Source organism: Opisthocomus hoazin, chromosome 7 (assembly GCF_030867145.1).
Source record: "Opisthocomus hoazin isolate bOpiHoa1 chromosome 7, bOpiHoa1.hap1, whole genome shotgun sequence".
Lineage (NCBI taxonomy): Eukaryota > Metazoa > Chordata > Aves > Opisthocomiformes > Opisthocomidae > Opisthocomus > Opisthocomus hoazin.
This window is the reverse complement of record NC_134420.1, coordinates 71,511,878-71,534,373: the sequence shown is the minus strand read 5'-3', so window position 1 is coordinate 71,534,373 and position 22,496 is coordinate 71,511,878. Positions and strand designations below refer to the sequence as shown.

At 55.2% G+C, this 22,496-nt stretch overlaps 1 protein-coding gene across 4 annotated transcripts in view; it reads right to left on the bottom strand.

Annotated features, from left to right (window-relative positions):
- FERMT2 (FERM domain containing kindlin 2) overlaps positions 1-19,483 on the bottom strand; it is a 65,018-nt gene extending 45,535 nt beyond the window's left edge. For all 4 annotated transcript variants that reach the window (XM_075427179.1, XM_075427180.1, XM_075427181.1 and 1 more), the window contains exon 1: positions 19,249-19,483. In XM_075427179.1, the coding sequence (XP_075283294.1) occupies positions 19,249-19,405 (157 nt within the window). In that variant the 5' untranslated portion in view covers positions 19,406-19,483. The remainder of the gene's footprint in view (positions 1-19,248) is intronic.
- Between the last annotated feature and the right edge of the window lie 3,013 nt (positions 19,484-22,496).

Genomic DNA, 22,496 nt, shown 5'->3' with positions numbered 1-22,496 from the left:
CTGTGATATTAGTCTGAATCAGGCTGATTCCCGGCTATGGCACAGCGGGGGGAGAAGAACGCCAAGGCCACCGGGATTTAGGTGTCCTCAGGGCAATGAAAAAGCATCCCCTCGCCACGGTCACCTTGGGCAAAGGAGAGCACAGAGGGATCCCTGGAAACGAGCTGCACACGTTTGCTCGGGTCGCAGCAAATCGTTGCCACCGACGCTCGCCTTCCCCGGGAAGGAACCTGCCAGGCAAAGGCTGCGCGGCTTTCGGGGAGGCTGCGGAGACGGCCGGGGGCGGAGGGGACACGGAGCTCCAGGAGCCCAGCGGGAAAGGGAAGCACGGCGCTTCCTTCCCGGCATCAAAAATAATCCCCTCTCCCTCCACCTCCCCGCACGGCCTGAACCGAAACCTCGGCTGCCTGGGAGGGCTGGGGGACCCTGGCTGTGAGGTTTTATTTTTTTTGGAGGAAGAACCTGGTTTTGTATTTGCCTCGTGAAACCGTGCCAAGGGGCAGCGACGCGGCACGGGTGATGCTGAGGACATTTTGTACAGCAAAACCCCTGGAGCAAGCTTGCTGTCCGCCTTGAGAAGCCGTTCGGACAGTCCTGCGAACGCAAGAGGCATCTTAATTCACCCAGACGCCCGCAGAGACCTCTGCGAGGACACAACATTACGAGAAGAGACGAAGAGCTGCTCAATTAAGTGTTTAAAACCTTCGGCATCCTTAGCTTCCAACTCACGCCGGTGCCTCACCGCAGTCACGTCGCGCCAGCTTGTCCAGCACCATTCCAGCTGCAGATTTTTATTCCCACAGCTACCGCTAAATTCACATCTAGAATTCAAGTACCAGAAAACGAGTCATAAGTGAGCTGCGTACGAAGTGTATTTTAATTCTGGGCTCGCTGCTGCACAGATACACACGCACGCCGTCACCACTGCAGCAACAAAGCTGAATTTTGGGGAAGTGCAAAGAAGATGGGGGCACTGACAGCCCGTCCATCCCATTTATCCCATTTATTCCAGGAGCCAGCGGCTCCAAACGCCTTCCCTCTGCCGATCCGTGGATTTAAAAAACCCCTTTTCTCCTCCTTTTCTGCAGCAGCTATTGAACCTCCCTTCTCCAGAAGCCTTACTGTCACTTGGCAGGCTCTCTGTGTGAGCTTAGGGCTTACTAGCAATAGTATACAAGTCTCCGGCGTTACATAAACACCGTATTTTGCCTTGTTATTTCGGGATATCCCCTCTTGCAGATGGGCCCTCCTTCCGTGCACCGCTCAGAACAAAAGAGCCACGATACAACCGAATAAACCTCGTTTTATCCCACCGCCCTGGCACATGGTTAAGTGCTGTTAGATGGGTGTTTGGACAGCAGGAACCTCCAGCAGCGGGGTCTCCACGGCTGGGAAAGGCTCCTGCGGGGTAGCACCAGATCCCCTCTCACACCTGCATCCCTGCTTAAATCCATCAGACAGCAAAGAGCCTACGAATGCCTCACAGAATCCCAGGGGTTGGCAGGGACCTCTGTGGGTCACCCAGCCCAACCCCCTGCCCAAGCAGGGTCACCCAGAGCAGGCTGCACAGCACCGCGGCCAGGCGGGGCTGGAATATCTCCAGAGAAGGAGACTCCACAGCCTCCCTGGGCAGCCTGGGCCAGGGCTCCGTCACCCTCAGAGGGAAGAAGTTCTTCCTCATCTTCAGCTGGAACTTCCTCTGCTTCAGTTTGTGCCCATTGCCCCTTGTCCTGTCGCTGGGCACCACTGGAAAGAGTCTGGCCCCATCCTCCTGACACCCACCCTGAAGATATTTCTAATGTCCCCTCTCAGCCTTCTCTTCTTCAGGCTGAACAAGCCCAGCTCCCTCAGCCTCTCCTCTATATAATGCATAGAAATGTACACATATACACACTTAAATCATATATATACACATATATAATATATGCATATATAATATATATACTCACACATAAAATACATGCATATATAGAATATATATACACATATATGTCATATACACACATATTTATACACACACATATATATAAATGCTATATATATAAGATACGGTGCAAGGACAGAAACCAACTCACAAGCCGAGCATTTCCTCTTGCAAAAAGTGGTTTTTGTACTTGGTAATCTACCAAAAGGAAAAAAAAACCACAACCTTTCCAGCTTTTCAATGAGTTTGGTGCAAATTGGCCGAAATCAGTGAAGGGTTTTTACAAGGATGGAAGAAAAAAAACCAGTGGGTTGTGTTTTAAAAAAAACTAATATGCAATGCTTATTTTACTGCAAAAAATACAGACGTGGACAGCACATTTAAACCCCGACTGCAGGCGGCAGACAGCTCGAGAGGCAGCTGGGAGATTAAAGTACCTTTAAGCTCAAATACCTGCTGATAAGGCATTAATCCAGCGCTCGCAAGCCCCGAGGAGCAGCCAGGGGCTCTCCAAGCCGGAGGCTGGGTGTTGGCTGGTTACACACCCCTCTTGGGAAGCTGACGGGGAAGGAACACTCCTTCAAAGGAAGAAAACAGAGACCTCCAGCAATAAATAGCTGGGGAGCGCCTGGCGTGTCCCGGGTGAGCTCGCCAGGAGGGGATGAGCCCTTCCCTCCGCCCTCCTGCCCCGTCGGGATGCACTGCCTGGCCACCCTGCACGGAAAGCAGGGCAGAAGTATTTAAAAACACGAAAAGGAGAGAAATTTAAGACTGCAAGTAAAAAAAAAAAAAAAGAGAAAATAATCCAACAACCCAAACCATCAAAAGTCATCGCGCATAACCTCACGCGGTGGCTTTGGTAGGATCTCCTTTTCCACGTGCTATCAAGGGGTGCGCGTCAACAAGGACTGGTAACATCTTCACATTGCGAAAAAAAAATCAGACAATATTGCAAACGTTCCTGCACGGAAAGCAGGGCAGAAGTATTTAAAAACACGAAAAGGAGAGCAATTTAAGACTGCAAGTAAAAAAAAAAAAGAGAAAATAATCCAACAACCCAAACCATCACAAGTCATCGTGCATAACCTCACGCGGTGGCTTTGGTAGGTTTTCCTTTTCCACGTGCTATCAAGGGGTGCGCGTCAACGAGGACTGAAGACACATCTTCACATTGCAAAAAAAAAAATCAGAAAATATTGCAAATGTTCCCGAGACGTTCAGAAGCACCAAAAAAAGGCAAATCCGGTGCACGGAGCAGCACAGAGGCGCTGCGGTAGGGCAAAAATAAAGAAAGAAATGTTTTACGGCCAAAAGCGCTGCTGAAGGTCCCGCTCCAGCCAGCGCCTGCTCTCGTGGTCATTAATACTATTTACTTTTCAGAAACGACTGATACAGCCATTAAACACCGCTGCGTTTCCTTCCCCCACCTGCGGACCCTGGTGCAGGGATCGGCTCCTGCATCAGTGGGTGGGATCCAGACCCCCGCCGTTTTGGGGACGGCTGCAAGAGCATCGCTCGCTGTTGCAAAGCCCTCCCAACCGGGGCAGGGACTGGGATCTCGGGAGGGAGATGTGCCCAGGCTGCAACGCTGGCCCGCGGAACCTCTGCGACTCGACAACGCCAGAAACCTGACCAGCTCATTCTGGGCTAACGTCGCTGCTGTCAAAAATACAGAAAAAAAAGCGAGCCAGAATGTTTACATATATATATATATATAAATTAAAATATATATATATATATATTTCACAGAATCCTAGAATGGTTTGGGTTGGAAGGGACCTTAAAGCTCATCTGGTTCCAAGCCCCCTGCCATGAGCAGGGACATCTTCCACCAGACCAGGGTGCTCAGAGCTCCATCCAACCTGGCCTTGAGCACTGCCAGGGAGGGGGCAGCCACAGCTTCTCTGGGCAGCCTGGGCCAGGGCCTCACCACCCTCATGGGGAAGAATTTCTTCCCAATATCTCATCTAAATCTGCCCTCTTTTAGTTTAGAGCCGGTCCCCCTTGTCCTGTCACTGCACCCCCTTGTGAAAAGCCCCTCTCCATCCTTCCTGTCGGCCCCTCCAGGCACTGGCAGCTGCTCTAAGGTCACCCCGCAGCCTTCTCTTCTCCAGGCTGAACAGCCCCAGCTCCCTCAGCCTGTCCTCGTAGGAGAGGTGCTCCAGCCCTCGGATCATCTCCGTGGCCTCCTCTGGCCCCGCTCCAACACATCCATGTCCTTCCTATGCTGGGGGCTCCAGAGCTGGACGCAGGACTCCAGGTGGGGTCTCACCAGAGCAGAGTAAAGGGGCAGAATCCCCTCCCTCGCCCTGCTGGCCACAATTACCTAAATATTTCTTTACATATTAAATAGATATTCATTTATATTCATATTTTTATATGTTTATATATTTATAAATATGCATAAATACAAACACATATTTATAGAATCATAGAATCATTCAGGTTGGAAAAGACCTCTAAGATCACGAAGTCCAGCTGTCAACCCAACACCACCATGCCTGCTAAACCATGTCCTGAAGTGCCACATCAGAATATGTATGTATATATATACATATATATGTCAAAATACGAGTACAGCTATGTGTGTACACTTACATACACAGAGCTGTACCCATATTTTATGGGGATGTGTGCACATATACACACACATGTGTGTCTGTGTAGCTGAACCCATTGCTCCCTGTGGGGAGGGACAGGACATCGCCTCCTCGCCGCTCATCCTGACCTCTTTAAAACCAGATTCCTTTAAACATGCCAAAGCCACTCCTTCTAGCACAATTATGGAACAAAAAAATTTTAAATGGAGCTGTTTTCATTTATCTTGAGTCCAACAGAAACGCTGATGTGTTTTGCTGGGTGACACGGTCACCGTCTTGGGGCAGAATCTGGTTTTTAGTGCGGGTTGGAGTCTCTGGGGCATCGTGCGCACCGGAGTAGACTCCCCTCCACCCCCAGCGGGGATTTAATTGCAGAGCAAAGTTCAGAATGCAACAAAAATCCTTCCAGCCTCTGGTCACGACACTTGAAAAATTATACTTTGAAACAAGGAGATAAACACCCTATAAAATTATTATCAAACTGCTGTAATAAAACTGTGGCCACAACAATCCGATGTTCTTGGTGCTAACGAGATTTAAGAGGGGTTTTTAATTTAATATCCAGATGTGTTTGACACAGGCTATGAAAAATACAGTGTACAGCAGCCACTCTGCAGCTCCGACTGGAGCGTCTCTCCTACGAGGAGAGGCTGAGGGAGCTGGGCTTGTTCAGCCTGGAGAAGAGAAGGCTGAGAGGGGACCTTAGAAATGCCTACAAATATCTGCAGGGTGGGGGTCAGGAGGACGGGGCCAGACTCTTTCCAGTGGTGCCCAGCGACAGGACAAGGGGCAACGGGCAAAAACTGAAGCAGAGGAAGCTCCAGCTGAAGATGAGGAAGAACTTCTTCCCTCTGAGGGTGACGGAGCCCTGGCCCAGGCTGCCCAGGGAGGCTGTGGATTCTCCTTCTCTGGAGATCTTAAAGCCCTGCCTGGACGCGGTGCTGTGCAGCCTGCTCTGGGTGACCCTGCTTGGGCAGGGGGTTGGGCTGGGTGACCCACAGAGGTCCCTTCCAACCCCAAACATTCTGTGATTCTGTGAACCACCTGCAGAAGGCCTTCTACTCGCTGGTGGATGCAAAGTGGTACCTTGAATCCTCCCCTATCTACCACCACAGGCAACCACCGCCGCTATTTTATCGTACTTTGTTTTCAGGAGAGCGAATGCTCAGGAGAACATCTACACGCCCCCACAGAGGCGTCCAAAACAGGGCGGACCTGTGCTGGAATTTAAATCTAAGAACATTTCTTCCATGAAAAATAGTTTGACTTGTTAAAAAATAAATAAATAAAAAATACGGACAAAAGCAGCCTTGTTCCCACCGCTGGGATTCCCGCGAGCGCGACCGAGCGCTGGAGACCTCCTTCTCACAGAATCACAGAATGTTCGGGGTTGGAAGGGACCTCTGTGGGTCATCTAGTCCAACCGTGCCAGGGGACATGCATGGTCCATCGCTGCAAAATCCTGACGTCAAAGCACGCCGTTTAGCCGCAGAGAGCTTATTCAAGAGCAAGGAAAAAAAGAGGACGAGGGGGTAAAAAAGAAAAAAGCCTGTGGAGGACACCAAGCGCATCAGGACGCAACGCTCAATGCAGACGGTGAATGTGTCCTTGCTCAGAAAAATTATGGAGCGTCTTCTGCTAGTGAGGGAACGCGCTGCTATGCTGCTGGAAGTAGAAGTGTCCTTTGGGTTTCTAAGTGAGTTTTACCATGGTAAGCCCATGTCTCAACAGGGCAGGGATGGTAACCGAAGCACTGAAGAGGTGACAAAAAACCGCAGCGGTCAATTTTTTTGTTGCTCAAAACCAAACCCTCCTCCTGAGGAGCCCACCACATACACTGCCTTACTATCATTAAGGTTGGAAAAGACCTCTGAGATCATCAAGTCCAGCCGTCACCCCAACACCCCCATGCCTGCTAAACCATGTCCCCAAGTGCCACATCCACAGGGTTTTTGAACCCCTCCAGGGGTGGGGACTCCGCCACTGCCCTGGGCAGCCTGGGCCAACCTCTGACTGCTCTTTCAGGAAAGAAATTGTTCCTGATATCCAATCTGAACCTCCCCTGATGCAACTTGAGGCCATTGCCTCTCGTCCTATCGCTGGTTACCTGGGAGAAGAGACCAACCCCCGCCTCACTCCAACCTCCTCTCAGGTAGCTGTAGAGAGCTCAGTTTCGAAATCCTCGGCGTTGTTCCACAACCCACACGCAGAGCAGCGAGGCTGCACGAGCCCACGCCATCGACAAGCACAAGGCTGATGCCTCGAACCCCAATGACCCCCGAAACGCTTCTCTCCTCCGCGCTCGAGCCGCGGGATGCTGAGCCTGCAAGCATCTCTGCCGGAGCCAGGTCCGGACGCGGGCTGTGGGAGAAGAGGAAATCCCGACAAGCCTGAAAGTTACTTTTTTTTTTTTTAAAAGTAAACCCTCGGAAGGAAGCTCTGTCAGTGTCAATAGGATTACTCAGCTAGCACTTGGAAATCTAATTCATTACGATGCCACGGCGGTACCTACTACTTGCACTGCTAGTGCTGAAACACAAATACCTCCTCCTGCCAGGGCTGAAACGCCGTCTCCTGTGCCGGCCACACCGACGAGCAGCTTTGCCTTGTGAGGATGCCGCTCACCCGTGGAAAGAGCAGCAAAACCCCCTTTAAATTCACTTTACACCCCTGCTGCTACCCCACCAACGCAACAGGCAATCTGCACCACAAGCCGCGAACCCAGCACACGGTGTTTGCCCTACCCACATGCTTAGGGTTTTATGCCTAAATTCGTTATACGTACATATAGATAACAAAATCCGATTTATTTCTCAGCATCTACAGCAGCAGGAGGTGTGCGGGTTTCTCCGAGCTGCGAAGCGCAGCCGTACCCGACCCTGCTTCAACCCCTGAGCAGGGAGAGCAGGCTGGCAGCGATGCTGAACCGGGGTGAAACGTCAGGAAACCGGAGGAGCCGACAGCCGGGGACCCCTTGACACCCCCCCCCCCCAAATCCCCACGCTAAAAAGCACTGATGGGTTCGGGAAGGTGTTGGCAAGCAGCAGGCAGACTTGCTTTAAATCACCAGCACCCCAGAGCAGTTTGGCTTGCTCACTTTTCTATAGCTGGGAATAAAGGAAAGCAAGGCTGGATTATTATTTTTTAATTTTTTATTTTTTAAAAAAATCCAGGATCTTCACAGCCTGACTTTGCTGAGCGTTTCCCCCCACCCACCATGCACCCCTCCAGCGGAGGCTCTCGCTGGCTGCTGCTCCCTGCCTCCCACGGAATCACCAGAAATGGCAGAAAACTCAATTAAGGAGCGTGGTTTCCATGATTCATCCAGCACAGAACAGCGAAGCATCGGACAGAAACGCAGCAGCAGAGGAAGGAAGGAAGGAAAAACCACTTCTCCAGGGAGCACTCCAGTGCCTTGACTCCCAGCCCGGGCGCTCCCTCACCCCGCGTCCCACACCACCCTTCCCTCGCCAAAATGGAAAAGCGCCCGAGGGTGACGGGGCCAGGAGTCTGCAATCCTGACTCATCCCCACCCAGCGTGCAGGGCGTCAGGGAGCCGGGTCCTGCCAAGAAGACATCATACCCGATAATGGAGCCAGAGGACGTTTGGCAGGATGGATGGGTACAACAGATGAAGGAAGACCGAATGGGCAACCTGGACTCCCAACCTCTCATCTGAAGCTTCATGGCAGAATGGATGGGTACAACAGATGAAGGAAGACCGAATGGGCAACCTGGACTCCCAACCTCTCATCTGAAGCTTCATGGCAGAATGGATGGGTACAACAGATGAAGGAAGACCGAATGGGCAACCTGGATTCCCAACTCCTCATCTGAAGCTTCATGGCAGGATGGATGGGTAGGGCAGATGAAGGAAGACCAAACGGGCAACCTGGATTCCCAGCTTCTCACCTGAAGCTTCAGTCTCGCCAAGCAATTCCCCAAGCATGCCTTAACGATGGTTCTTCTCCCAGAAAAGCTCAGCCCCCAGAAATGTGAGGTCTGCAGCCCCACACTGAACCTGTGAGCCAGCCTCATCCCTCTCCTGCAGACTGGTGGGATCCAGGTCTGCAGGAGAGGGACACCAAACCTAGAAGGTTTCACCCAAGGTGCACTGCCCTGGGAAAGGAGCCTCATCCCTTGCCAACAGTGACAGCAGCCAGAAGAGCTCGGCATGCTGCCAGCATTTCGGGATGAGCTCCCGGGGCAAAGCAAGATCCGGGATGTGTCACCGGTCTCTGCCCCAGGTCCTTTGCAGAGCCATGGGGAGGGAGAAACCCCCACCATTTTCCTTACTTATTTCTGGACGTTAGCCCAAGCCCACTGATGCACGCAACGCACTTTTCCAGGGCTTGAAGACCTCTGCCCTGGAGCTTGGGTCCTCCTCACCCACCCCACCAGCAAGCTCAGGCAGAAGAGCCGCAGGGCAGGAGACGCAGCCAGGACGATTCCCGCTGCAGCCGGCTCTCGGGTCGGACGGCGTGTCGAGCAAAGCTCTGCGCATCCTCAGCGAGGAAGGGCAGCTCAGCGAGACAGCGATGCAGCTCCTTCCAGGCCATTCCATAAAATGCAGACTTTGTAATTGAATTTTGAGTTTTGGCAATTCACCCTTCCACAAGTACATATCCCTGCAGGGAGGGAGGGGGGAAATAAAAAGGGTAACAACCACCAAACAAACATGTTTAATGGGCTGGTAAGAGATTTTAAAATGTAATAATTGGCAAGATGAATTTTTAGTTGCTGTCTAGCTGTTTTGCAAGCTCAAAACCAGCCGAGGTCATAAAGGGGAATGTTTATGCAGCTGCTGGTGTGTCTATTCACCTCTGCGCATGCCCTGCCACCTCTTGTCCAAATTCAGCCACATTTTACCCAAAATTGGAGGTCTCCAGGATCCCACCTGGTCTGCAAGAGAGGGACCAGCGCTGGCTCGTGGGCACGCCGTGCACACAGCTCCCGACCGAGGTCCCGGTATCTGAACGGCCACCGAGTGCGAGCTGCACCCAGAGCTGCTGCAAACTTGCTGGGAAACGGGCGAGCTCAAGGAAAGCCCAGGAGCACAGTCCTCCAAAAATAAAAAAGAACAGAAAAAAGCTTTCCCCTCTGGTTTGCTGAGCTCTTCTCTTCCCCTACCCCATCACTTCTACCTGGTGGCAGCTCCAGCCCGGACCACTGAAACCAGAGCAATGCGCAAAAGCAAACCTGGGCAAGAAAACTAAGTCACAGCAGTTCTGCTCAAACTCCTTATTTCTCCATCCAGCAGGAATTTGGACATCTCAGTATTTTTCTGAGTTACAACACTTGCAAAACCCTGAAAGCCACCAGGAACATTCAGAAATGAATCCCACCAGCTGAGAAGTTTCGTTCGGTTTTGTTTCTCTGCCTCTTTCTTTTTTTTTAGCAAGCATGGTGGTGATGGGTTGACGGTTGGACTTGATGATCTTAGAGGTCTTTTCCACCCTTAATGATTCTGTGATTCTAAGCTATGGGTTCATTCACACTTCAGAACAAGAACAAAGAAATGCGTCTTCAAGATGTTTTAACACTATGAGACTTATTCCTCCTGCAAGCATATAGAACGACAGCACGGCAGGGGTTGGCAGGGACCTCTGTGGGTCACCCAGTCCAACCCCCTGCCCAAGCAGGGTCACCCAGAGCAGGCTGCACAGCACCGCGTCCAGGAAGGGCTGGAATATCTCCAGAGAAGGAGACTCCACAGCCTCCCTGGGCAGCCTGGGCCAGGGCTCCATCACCCTCAGAGGGAAGAAGTTCTTCCTCATCTTCAGCTGGAACTTCCTCTGCATCACTTTGTGCCCATTGCCCCTTGTCCTGTCGCTGGGCACCACTGGAAAGAGTTTGGCCCCATCCTCCTGACACCCACCCTTCAGATATTTGTAAGCATTTATTAGGTCCCCTCTCAGCCTTCTCTTCTCCAGGCTGAACAAGCCCAGCTCCCTCAGCCTCTCCTCGTAGGAGAGATGCTCCAGTCCCCTCATCATCCTCGTAGCCCTCCGCTGGACTCTCTCCAGTAGCTCCTCATCTTTCTTGAACTGGGGAGCCCAGAACTGGACACAGCACTGCAGATGGGGCCTCACCAGAGCAGAGTAGAGGGGGAGGAGAACCCCCCTCGCCCTGCTGGCCACACTCCCCTTAATGCACCCCGGGACTGCATGCCAGGCTGAAGTCAGTGTGCCACAAGCTCTATGAGCACCATCAATCTCCTTCCTTCCCCTTGCCTGGTCGAAAAACCACCACCAAAAAAAGAAAAAAGAACATCCCCCAAACACCCAACACGGGAGCTCGCGGTGGCGGTGTCACTGCTGATGTCGAAACGACTGCAGTCTGCAGCGCAAACACTCCCGCTGCTCTTTCCCAACTCGGCAAACACTCCCCACAGCCACAGCTTCACGCAGTTATCCACGAGCCTTTTTTCCTCCCCTCCATAACCAGGGACCAAGGGTTAAAGCTCAGGTTCCTGGTTTGCTTTTTATAACGGCCCGTAGCGGGGCTGCAAGAAGTTGCTCCGAAGCCTGCAGTGGTCTGCAAGCTGCGGACTGACAACTGCCAAATGCCATTTCTTTAAATAAAAAAAAAAAAATATCAGAGGTGGGGCACGGTTTTACCCAGTACGCAGAGGAGGACGGTGCCTGCTGTGAACGCAACCATTGCACACGTGACAGCACAGAACGAGGGTTTGGAAATCCCTGCCAGGGAACACCCGGAGGCATTTGGCTTCTGCATAGAAATATTAAACTATTTTGAGTATGATTTGTTTGGGTTTTTATACGGTCGGGAGAGACTCAGCCAGATGCCTGGGTGAGACGCAAGCCCTGATGGAGAAGGGTGGGGAAAGGGATGGCTATGGGGGAAAAAAAAGAAAGGGAAGGAAAAAAAAAAAGAAAGGGGAAGTGTGTGAATGTGATGATTTCTATCATTTTACCTCCCTCGGAGTGACGTGAGTGTGGCGAACGCGGGTCCCCACGCCGGCTTCCCCGGCGCGCCCTGCGTCAAATCGAAACCTGAAGGAGCTGGAAGAGGAAACGACTGATTTGGGCTGGGTGGGAGCAGCAAACCCAACAATTTCCTGTCTGTGGTACGACAAACCCAGGGTCTGGTATTCACGGGAACACCGCCGCCGCCGCCGCCCGCCCCGCTCTCTTCCCCCTCCGGCTGGGATCTCTGTCATTGGCCAGGTTCTATCGAGCCCAGGTTCTATCGAGCCCAGGTGGATGGCTCGTAGTAAAAAAAATTTAAAAAAATAAGAATAAATAAAAATAAAATTAAAAAATTTCAAATTTTTTTGGCTTCCAAAGAGTCATCGCCGTTCTGGGTAGAAATATTAATTGCCGTGACCGCAGCTTGGAGCTGGCTGCATACGGCTTTTACCTACCCCCACCCCGAATTCCTCTGGTCATCGGCAGTTCAGCTGAATATTCCACTTGGGCTAACAAAGAGAACATTATCTGAGCCATGATCCCGCCATTTGGCGTGGGCCTACGTGGAAGCTCCCTGGAGTCGAGAGCTGGATGTCAAGGAAAGAGCCAGCCCCAGGTCAATGCGCATGGCTGGGGAGTGTCGGTGTTAACAGGCACTTGCATATTCTCACTTAAATGTAATTAAAACTGTGTTATTCAGGGGACAAGGATTCAGCATGGGTCACTAGCAAAGATATTAATCAAGCAGCAATATGTAAATGCAGGGTGCATTGGCAGCTCCGTTGTCTCCTTGAAGGAGTTGCTGAGGTAGCAACATCTCTGCCTGGAGCATCACTGCTGGGCAGCGTCCGGCAGCCTCCCGGGTACCACTTTGGCCTCAAAATGGCCCCAAATCACTGCCTGTTGCTGAAGCAAGGGGACTTCTGTGCTCGGTGGCACGCCAGATCCCCTCCAGCCTCTGTGCTCACCATCCCACCTGTGCAGGTTTTGCTGTTTAAAAGCCTGGGATGAGGATTCCCGGGGAAATCGGGAGCAGGGTCAGCGCAGTGTTGGAGGAATCACAGAATCATAGAACTGTTTTGGCTGGAAAAGACCTCTAAGATCATCAAGTCCCACCATCACCCCAACACCCCCATGCCTGCTAAACCATGTCCCCAAGTGCCACATCTACACGGTTTTTGAACACCTCCAGGGATGGGGACTCCACCACTGCCCCGGGCAGCCTGGTCCAGCACCTGACTGCTCTTTCAGGGAAGAAATTGTTCCCAATATCCAATCTGAACCTGCCCTGACGCAACTCAAGGCCATTTCCCGCCTGCCCAAACCACAGCAGCCCGAGCTGCCCTCAGCAGTAAGCACCAGCACCATTTATCCCGTTCCTGGAGACAGCCCCTCACCACCCCGCCTCACCGGGAATACAGCCAGCTCCTCGCAAGCCTCCCGGCGTATTAAATGGCACTCAGGGTACTCTGGTGAACGCCGTGTGCTTGAGAAGCAATGCTGAGGAGTGACCACGTCCTGATTTTGAAGCAAAACATCCTTCGCGCCTCGACTGGTGCTGGGCAAGGGGCAATGGGCACAAACTGAAGCAGAGGAAGTTCCAGCTGAAGATGAGAAAGAACTTCTTCACTCTGAGGGTGACGGAGCCCTGGCCCAGTCTGCCCAGGAAGGCTGTGGAGTCTCCTTCTCTGGAGATATTCCAGCCCCGCCTGGACAAGGTCCTCTGCAGCCTGCTGTAGGTGACCCTGCTTCGGCAGGGGGTTGGACTAGATGACGCACAGAGGTCCCTTCCAGCCCCGAACATTCTTTGATTCTGTGAGTATCTGCAGATCTTGCAAATGAAGCTGGTCAGCCGTCATCCTAGAGGCACGGACCAGAGACGCGCCCCGGCCACGCTCCAGGCACCAAGCACTGACACTCCGATAAGTATTTTTGGAAAGTGTGGCTACAATAAAAACCCTTCCTTTATTGCTCTTCAGCTTCCAACCATTTGTCTTGCCTCCTCTGACAGCAAAGCACGCGTGGTCGCCCAGGGAGCCCCTGCCCAAATCTCCTTGGAGAAGACCAATCTGGAGATACTGAAGACTCACCTGGACACGGTCCTGTGCAGCCTGCTGTAGGTGACCCTGCTTCGGCAGGGGGTTGGGCTGGGTGACCCACAGAGGTCCCTTCCAACCCCAAACATTCTGTGATTCTGTGATTCTGTGAAGACAGCACTGCAGACTCCTCCTGCCTCATGTTTGCAATAGAGATGGGCTGGGGCAAGGACCCTGCACTTCTTTTACACAGCCTTAAGCTGTTTCAAAGGGTTCATTCTGGTTTCGAGGCAAAGAATTTCCTCAGCAAGTCTCGGGATGGCTGGGAGTATTTCTAAGTGCTGCAAAACTTCCAACACAAAGCTGGGGAAATCAATGACGCTGCGCTTTCTCGGTGTTTTATTCATAACCCTTTAAGGGGTCCATTAAGAAAAAGAGACTTCACAGGGAGGACACTGATAGTTTCAATCGATCTTGCAAAGAGTACGGCTGAAGCCATTGGCAAGATAAGATGGGCAGAGGCCATTCGATGGCGAACAGAGCACCTTGGGTGAATCCCAGACACGTTTGCAGGCTAAAACCAGCGAAAGGAAGAGCTTGGTGTCACAGAATCACAGGATGTTCGGGGTTGGAAGGGACCTCTGTGGGTCACCCAGTCCAACCCCCTGCCCAAGCAGGGTCACCCAGAGCAGGCTGCACAGCACCGCGTCCAGGCAGGTCTGGAATATCTCCAGAGAAGGAGACTCCACAGCCTCCCTGGGCAGCCTGGGCCAGGGCTCCGTCACCCTCAGAGGGAAGAAGTTCTTCCTCATCTTCAGCTGGAGCTTCCTCTGCTTCAGTTTGTGCCCGTTGCCCCTTGTCCTGTTGCTGGGCACCACTGGAAAGAGTCTGGATCCGTCCTCCTGACACCCACCCTGCAGATATTCAGAGGCATTTCTAAGGTCCCCTTGGAGCCTTCTCTTCTCCAGGCTGAACAAGCCCAGCTCCCTCAGCCTCTCCTCACAGGAGAGATGCTCCAGTCCCCTCAGCATCCTCGTAGCCCTGCGCTGGACTCTCTCCAGTAGCTCCTCACCTTTCTTGAACTGCGGAGCCCAGAACTGGATGCAGTACTCCAGGTGTCCTGTGTCACCTGAACCAAACCAGCCTGCACGTGACAGCTGCTGGGCCAGTCCTCAGGTGCCATCCCGCCCTCTCCCAAGTGATGGCAAGGAGATAGCGGAGGAGCTGCCAAGGGGAACAATGGAGTTTAACCCAGCCGCCCAAACCCTTATCGAAGCCGTGATTCACAAAAAAACCCCAAGGCCTTCGAAGATGTCGTCACCGCTGGCCGTTATCAGCCGCTCTCTACCAGGGCAGGGGGCTTGCTTTGACATTTATCCCCACCCTGGCTCCACCAAATGGGGACGTCACCAGCCGCGGGCAGCACCTCGAGCCACCCCCACCCCAGCTCCACGATGCAGCAAGCGCTAACACCTTTCAATCCCGAAGGACTATCGTCATTCCAAACACAGCTGTGGGTTTATTTTCCCCATTCACTTATCTATTTTCTCCAGGAACAAACCCCCAAAGGTGCTCAGACCCCCCCAGTGCTCCCAGTGAGCTCCCACAGCTGGAGCCAGCTAACTTGCATACACTGCCTATATAAGAAATCTAGGGAAAAATCTGCATTTCCACCGCAAAACTTCTATCCAGGGAGCTTCTGAATCTGCTCAGTGCACATCTAGGTCACCCGTCTCAAGCCGCCCCTCTGCCAGCCACCCTTCGCCTCCCCCTCCCCGTTCCTGCCAGCCATTCTTTCACTCCCACGACCGCGTGGAGCATCCCCCGAGCCACGCATCCCACCAAGCTCACCCCAGCACATCGCAAAAAATCAGGGTGGGTTTGGGTTGGGTTTTTGTTTTCTTTTTTTTTTTTCCCCTTGCATGTGTTTAAAACAGCCTGAGGTTGACAACAACAATAACCCGCGTTCACTTCCTTCCTTCCTTCCTCCGCTCCCAGTGATTTTAAGCCTCATTTTTTTTTCGTTGTTTGTAAGTCAACAGTGGCAAAATTCCTAAAAACCTCCGGGTGAGCGCCGGGAGTTTCCACTCCGGACCCCAGCCCGCGCGGACCAGCTGCGCACCGCTGCTCTTCAAACCTCAGCAGTTTCTTTGCCCGTTTTTCAGCCGAGCGCACGGCACGGCTCAATTAACGAAGTGGCTTAATCCAGCGGGGCGATAAATAACAGGGGAGCGAGCGGGTCGTTGCAATTCGCTTGAGTAACCAGAATCCCCATCCGCCGCCTGGGCTCCTTCCAATCCCTGCCTGCATTAGCGACAGGTTTTAATTGCCTCTTCCCAAACGGTCCGACCGCAGCCGCTCCGCGCAGGCAAGGACCGAGCCGACGAGATTTACCGATACCCGCAGCCTCGTGGTTAGGGAGGAGAGGCTTCCCGGCGTTCCCGCTCCGAGCACGGCACCCCAACACGCATCCCTGTACACCCCAGTCCTTACTGGGATCGTTTTTTCCTACAAACATCAGAAAATACTCCCGTAAATCCAGATTTTTCCCTTTGCCCAGCTCCCCTCACCGCTGGGAGGAGGGAAGGCATTTCCCCCCCCTTCCCACTCGCTAACGGTTGAAGGGCTCCTACGAGCATCCCCCAGCCAGAGCTGGGCCGCTCTCCTGCGAATTCCCAGCCATGCCCTCAACTTCAGCGAAACTCTGGGCAGGCCACCAAAATCCGCTTTCCCTGTCCCCCCGGCAGCACGAAGCCCGGCGGGGAGCTTTGTCCCAAAGGATGGAGCCGGCCAACGCCTGCTGAAGTCACAACTCCCCCCCGAGCACGCAAGCGGGAGGGTCCGTAGGGGATCCCAGAGCTGCGAGGAAACTTCATTTTTAAGCCATTTTTCCTTAAAACTCACGGCAATAAATCCGCTTTGCAAAAGGTGAATGGATTTTTTTTAACGCTGGGAACAAACAACCGGCAGGGATGTTGGACCGACGGAGAGAGACGGGTTAAAAATGCACGGAAAGGGTTTCAGCGGGGAAAAAAATTGCAAACTGAATATATTTGGAGACGAAGCAGCGGCCGAGGCTGGATGAAGGACGGCATTGAAGGAGGCACACGAGGGCGAGGAACCAGCCCCGTCCCACCCCGCCCGGCTAAACCCGACCCCGATAAACTGGCAGGAGCTCAGAGAAGAGCCATAAAAATAATGAGAGGGCTGGAAGAGCTGACACGCAGGAAGATTAAAAGGGAACTGAATACGTAGAGCTTGGCTCGGCGACAAAAGCCGAGGGGAAAGGGAAGGCAGCAGCCGGCGATATCCGCGGGTCTTGGCGGTCCCGGGGAGGGGGGCGTCGGGGCTGAGACCCCGGGGAGCAGCATCCCCGCTCCCCCGTTGCGGCCGCCGCATTCCTTCCCTCTCATCCAATCCCTAATTTAACAAGTGGAGAGGATCCGGGCAAAGACATTTCAGGGGGGGGAGCGCATTACGTCAGGCGCTAATTTAGGTCCTCGCCGGGCTGCGTCCCCGCGCGCGCGGCCGGTTTTCGGCGCACGAGTCGGCCCCGGCTCCGCTTCGGCATCTCCCAGCGCAGCTCGGAACCGGGGGGAGCACGGCTTATTCATTCCCCATCGACGGGATGGGGTTGGGGTTTTTTTTTTTTTCATCACCATTTCTGGAAAGCTGTTATTTTTTTCTCCCTCGCCACCGAGCGCTCAACTCCAGCAAATCTTTCTGCGGCTCCAGCGTAAAAATAACACACACAGAAAAAAAAAAAATAAAAATCACGATTTTGGAGAGTCAAGGCTATCTCCAGCACAAGATCCTTTGCTGCGAGCGCTTGCTTCCTTTCGAAACAAGCGTATTTATATCCGTCTCTTCCTTCCTTTAACTTCAGCTAATTAATAAATCAAAACCTAAGCGTGGTGGCAGACGGCATTTTTAAAGCCGCGCGAGGGCTTCGTGCCGCGCCGGGACCCGCAGCTGACAGCTCCGCTACTCCCACAGCCGCCGGCACGCGCGGGGACCTCGCAATTAATATTTTATTTGTGCAATTACAGTCATCAGCCCGGACTATACCGTTAAGTCAACACGCCCGAGCCATAAAGAGCTGATAAAAAGAGAAGGGAGGGTGGTTCGGCGGGACAGGGCTCCCCGCGGCCGGCGGCTCCGGGCTTTCGGCCGGCGTCCTCCGTCACCGAGCCATCCCGGCGGCTTCGGCCGCGCGTTCCCACCCGTCCCGGACAAACGGACCCTTTGTCCAGGTGCGCAGCCAAAGCCACCGGACACCGTGGTGTCCCCGGTCCCAAGCCCGAGTCCCACCCTGGGCTCACACCACCCCATTAATCCCCCCGTGCCAGCAAAGGGCCCTCAGAGGTGCCTTCCTCGTCCAAAGCAGCCCCAATTCCAGAATTCAATTTTTCTGTAAACTGGGGAGCACCCATAAAAATCCCCCCTCTCCCCAGCCCATAAATGCAGATGTTTCCCGGCTCTGTGTGAAATCCCACGTGCGCAGCAGCCGGCGGATGGGGGCTGAGCCCCCGCCATGGGCAAACCGGCCCCCGGGGTGTCAAAGTTTGGCTGGTTTGGGGTTTTGGGGCGAGGCGGTGGCAGCGCAGGGTGCTGGGGGGGCTGGGAGCATGGGGGCTGCCAGGCCCGGGGAGTGGGGGCTGCTGGCTGGAGCGTGGAGGGGTGCAGGGGGGAGAGGGGCAGCCCGGGCTGGGGTGCTGGGGAAGGGTCCTAGGGCAGGGTGCAAGGACAGGCAGGGTGCTGGCACCGGGTCCTGGATGCTGGGGCAGGGTGCTGGGGGCTGGAGCAGGGCACTGGAGGCTCAAGCACAGCACCGGGGCAGGGTCCTGGGTGCTGGGGTAGCATGCTGGGGGCTCAAACACAGCACCGGGGCAGGGTCCTGGGTGCTGGGGGCTCAAGCACAGCACTGGGGCAGGGTCCTGGGTGCTGGGAGATCAAGCACAGCACTGGGGCAGGGTCCCGGGGGCTCAAGCACAGCACTGGGGCAGGGTACCGGGGGCTGGGGGCTCAAGCACAGCACTGGGACAGGGTCCAGGGTGCTGGGACAGGGTGCTGTGGGTTCAAGCACACTACTGGGGCAGCGTCCTGGGTGCTGGGAGCTCAAGCACAGCACCAGGGCAGGGTCCTGGGTGCTGGGGGCTCAAGCACAGCACTGGCATTGGGTCTTGGGTGCTGGGGCAGGGTGCTGGGTGCTGGAACAGGGTGCTGGGGGCTCAAGCACAGCACTGGGACAGGGTCCTGTGTGTTGGAACAGGGTGCTGGGGGCTCAAGCATAGCACTGGGGCAGGGTCCTGGGGGCTGGGGGCTCAAGCACAGCACTGGGACAGGGTCCTGTGTGTTGGAACAGGGTGCTGGGGTCTCAAGCACAGCACTGGGGCAGGGTCCTGGGGGTTCAAGCACAGCACTGGGACAGGGTCCTGGGTGCTCAAGCACAGCACTGGGGCAGGGTCCTGGGTGCTGGGGCAGGGTGCTGGGGGCTCAAGCACAGCACTGGGGCAGGGTCCTGGGTCCTGGGGGCTCAAGCACAGCACTGGGGCAGGGTCCTGGGTCCTGGGGGCTCAAGCACAGCACTGGGGCAGGGTCCTGGGTCCTGGGGGCTCAAGCACAGCACTGGGGCAGGGTCCCGGGGGCTCAAGCACAGCCCCGGGTGCTGGGGCACAGCCCCGGGGCAGGCTGCCGGGAGGACGGCCGGGCAGGGTGCCGGGCCGTCGGGGCGGGGGGGGGTACCGGGGCCTCACCGAGCTTCTCGACGAGCCGCAGCATGACGCCGCCGATGTGGATCTCCCCGGTGACCCGCAGCGTGACATCCCGGCCCAGGTCGGTGACATGGACGCTCAGCTCCCACGTCCCGTCGGCGTAACAGCCGTCCGGCATGCGGATCCCGTCCAGCGCCATGGCCCCGGCCTCCCGCGCCGCCGGGCTCGGCTCCGCACGGCTCGGCTCGGCTCCCGGGGGCGGGGTGTGCGGGGCGGGGGGGGGGTGTGCGGGCCGGGGGGGGGCGCGGTGGGGCGGGATCGGGGCGGGGGGGGGGGGGGGGGGGCGGTTGCAGCGCTGCCCCGCCGCCCCCCAGCCGCTGCCTGCGGGGCCGCCGCGGGAGGAGAAGGGGCGGGGGGGAGGAGGAGGAGGAGGAGGAGGAGGAGGAGGAGAAGGAGGAGGGAGGGAGGAGGAGGAGGAGGAGGGAGAAAATAATTAAAGGAAAAACGCGGCCCGCGCCGCCGAGCCCCTCTGGCCTTTTATGGAAGCGCAGGACGGAGCGAGCGGGGCCGCTCCAACATCCGGGACTCGCCGGGGGGCGGCCCGGGCAGCGCGGAGGGGGGGGGGGAGCCGGGGAGCCGACCCCCATCCCCCCCTCTCCTCCCCTCCCCCCCATCCCGAGGTGGGGGACAGCCAGGGGACCCCCCCGCACTCCTCCATCTCGGAGCGTCCTGCGGGGCCGGTGGAAAACCCGCGTCCCGAACACGCGGGGATGCTCTGAGCTTCCCCACCCTGCTGCCTTCAAGGCTGTTGGTTTTCTGTTTATTTCTGGTTTATTTTTTTAACCCCGGCCAGTTAAAAGCCCCAGATCCACGAGGAAAACCCTTCTCTCGCGATGCTCACCCTGAGCGTCGCAGTCCGTGGCCCGCGCCAATGTGCTGGTTCCCTCCATCCTCATCATCTGTGCACCCAGGAGATGGGAACCGCCTTTAAATAAAGAGTCGGAACCGGCACAAAGGGAGAAAAATGGTTGCCAAGAAGGCCAATGGCATCCTGGGGTGCATTAAGGGGAGTGTGGCCAGCAGGTCGAGGGAGGTTCTCCTCCCCCTCTGCTCTGCCCTGGTGAGGCCCCATCTGCAGTGCTGTGTCCAGTTCTGGGCTCCCCAGTTCAAGAAAGATGAGGAGCTACTGGAGAGAGTCCAGGGAAGGGCTACGAGGATGAGGAGGGGACTGGAGCATCTCTCCTACGAGGAGAGGCTGAGGGAGCTGGGCTTGTTCAGCCTGGAGAAGAGAAGGCTGAGAGGGGACCTTAGAAATGCCTCTGAATATCTGCAGGGTGGGTGTCAGGAGGACGGGGCCAGACTCTTTCCAGTGGTGCCCAGCGACAGGACAAGGGGCAACGGGCACAAACTGAAGCAGAGGAAGTTCCAGCTGAAGATGAAGAAGAACTTCTTCCCTCTGAGGGTGACGGAGCCCTGGCCCAGGCTGCCCAGGGAGGCTGTGGAGTCTCCTTCTCTGGAGATATTCCAGCCCCGCCTGGACGCGGTGCTGTGCAGCCTGCTCTGGGTGACCCTGCTTGGGCAGGGGGTTGGGCTGGGTGACCCACACAGGTCCCTTCCGAGCCCCAACATTTAGTGATTCTGTGAAACACAAAAAAAACCAAGCCCAAACCCCATATTCTCCGCTTCCTGTAGCTCTCCACCCAGTGATACACACATCCCGCCGAGGCAACCCGGCTTCCTGAAAAACTGTCCCATGGAAGGAGCTGTGGGTCGAGGTCCGGCGCAGTGGTCAGTGGCAAAGGGCAGGATGCGTCCTGTGCCAGGCGGTGGGAATCCACATCCCGTAAAAGTGGCCTCAAGTTGTATCAGGGGAGGTTCAGACTGGATATTGGGAACAATTTCTTTACTGGAAGAGCGGTCAGGCGTTGGACCAGGCTGCCCAGGGCAGTGGTGGAGTCCCCATCCCTGGAGGGGTTCAAAAGCCATGTAGATGTGGCACTTTGGGACATGGTTTAGCAGGCATGGGGGTGTTGGGGTGATGGTGGGACTTGATGATCTCAGAGGTCTTTTCCAACCTTAATGATTTCTATGATTCTATAAAAGCTGTGTCCTCCCCGGCATCCTCAGGGGTGGCTGCACCAGCCCAGAGCCTTCTCCACCAGCACTGTTCCCACATCCCGTGCTGTATACGGCTTTGCCGTCGTGAAGGCAACCAAAACTTCATGGAGATGGTAAAGTCTTGCCACCTTTTCACTTTTGCTCTTACAATGGAGATATTTATAAAGGGCTGCCCCTCTCTTTTCCCATTCGCATTAATAAAAGCTTCTCGAGCTGGCTTTGGGCAGGGTAAGCCCAGTTTCACACCCAAACAGTGTGGAGGATTTGAGCTAAGTGGCTGATGCTGCCGGAGGATAAATTGGGTAACGCTGCCCTGAACGGTGGCAGGACGGGCAGCAGATGACCTCCCCCACCAAATTCCCCCCGGGGCCTTAATGCCCATCACTGTAGCCCCCATTTCATCCCCCCAAACTTGGAAGCTGGAGCATTAATTTCCCGGGTGACGGCTTGGGAGGGCAGGGGAAAGCTTCCACAGATCGTATCTCGGTGTTCTTCCAGCGTGAAACAGCCGGGAGATAAATAGGGAGGGTTACTCGCAACCCGACGGCGCTGGACGAGGTTCCCAGCTGATGCGATTCAATGCGGCCCCGCCGAAGCTCGTTAGGTTTTAGTGCAGCTGATTGCACGCCGTGGGGTAGAGCCTGCTGCTTCCTCGCGCCCTTCAAACCGTTTGCGGAGCTTCTCTCTCCCCGAGGACGGCGAAAGCCGCTCTCTCTGCCCTCTCCGTCCCGGCCGGGGCCGGGTGGGTGTGCGGGGAGGCGGGCAGCGTCATCCCCAACGCTCAGCCCAGACGCAAAGCAAGGTCAAAAATGCACCGGCGAGGCTCTTGCGTCAGAGGCAGCCAAGCATCCCCGGAGCTCTTCCCGCTGTTTGCGAGCAGTCCTCGCGCCGTATGAGCAGCAATAGCCAAATAAGGTGCCGAAACGCACGGCCGCTTCCATCGGGACAGGGATGATACCTACCAGATCTGCCGGCAGCGCGGCTCCCGGGCCCGACGCTCCTTCCGCCTCCGCTCCGCGGAACCCGGGCTGCTTTTCCGATGAAGCGGCTCGACGGGCGTCTTCGGGAATTCAGCGGTGAAGCTGAGCGGCTCCTTCCCTGCCACGCGTTTATTCATCACATTTTGTGCCTTTTTAAATTTGTGATTTTTTTTTTTTGGTTTTTTTTTTTAG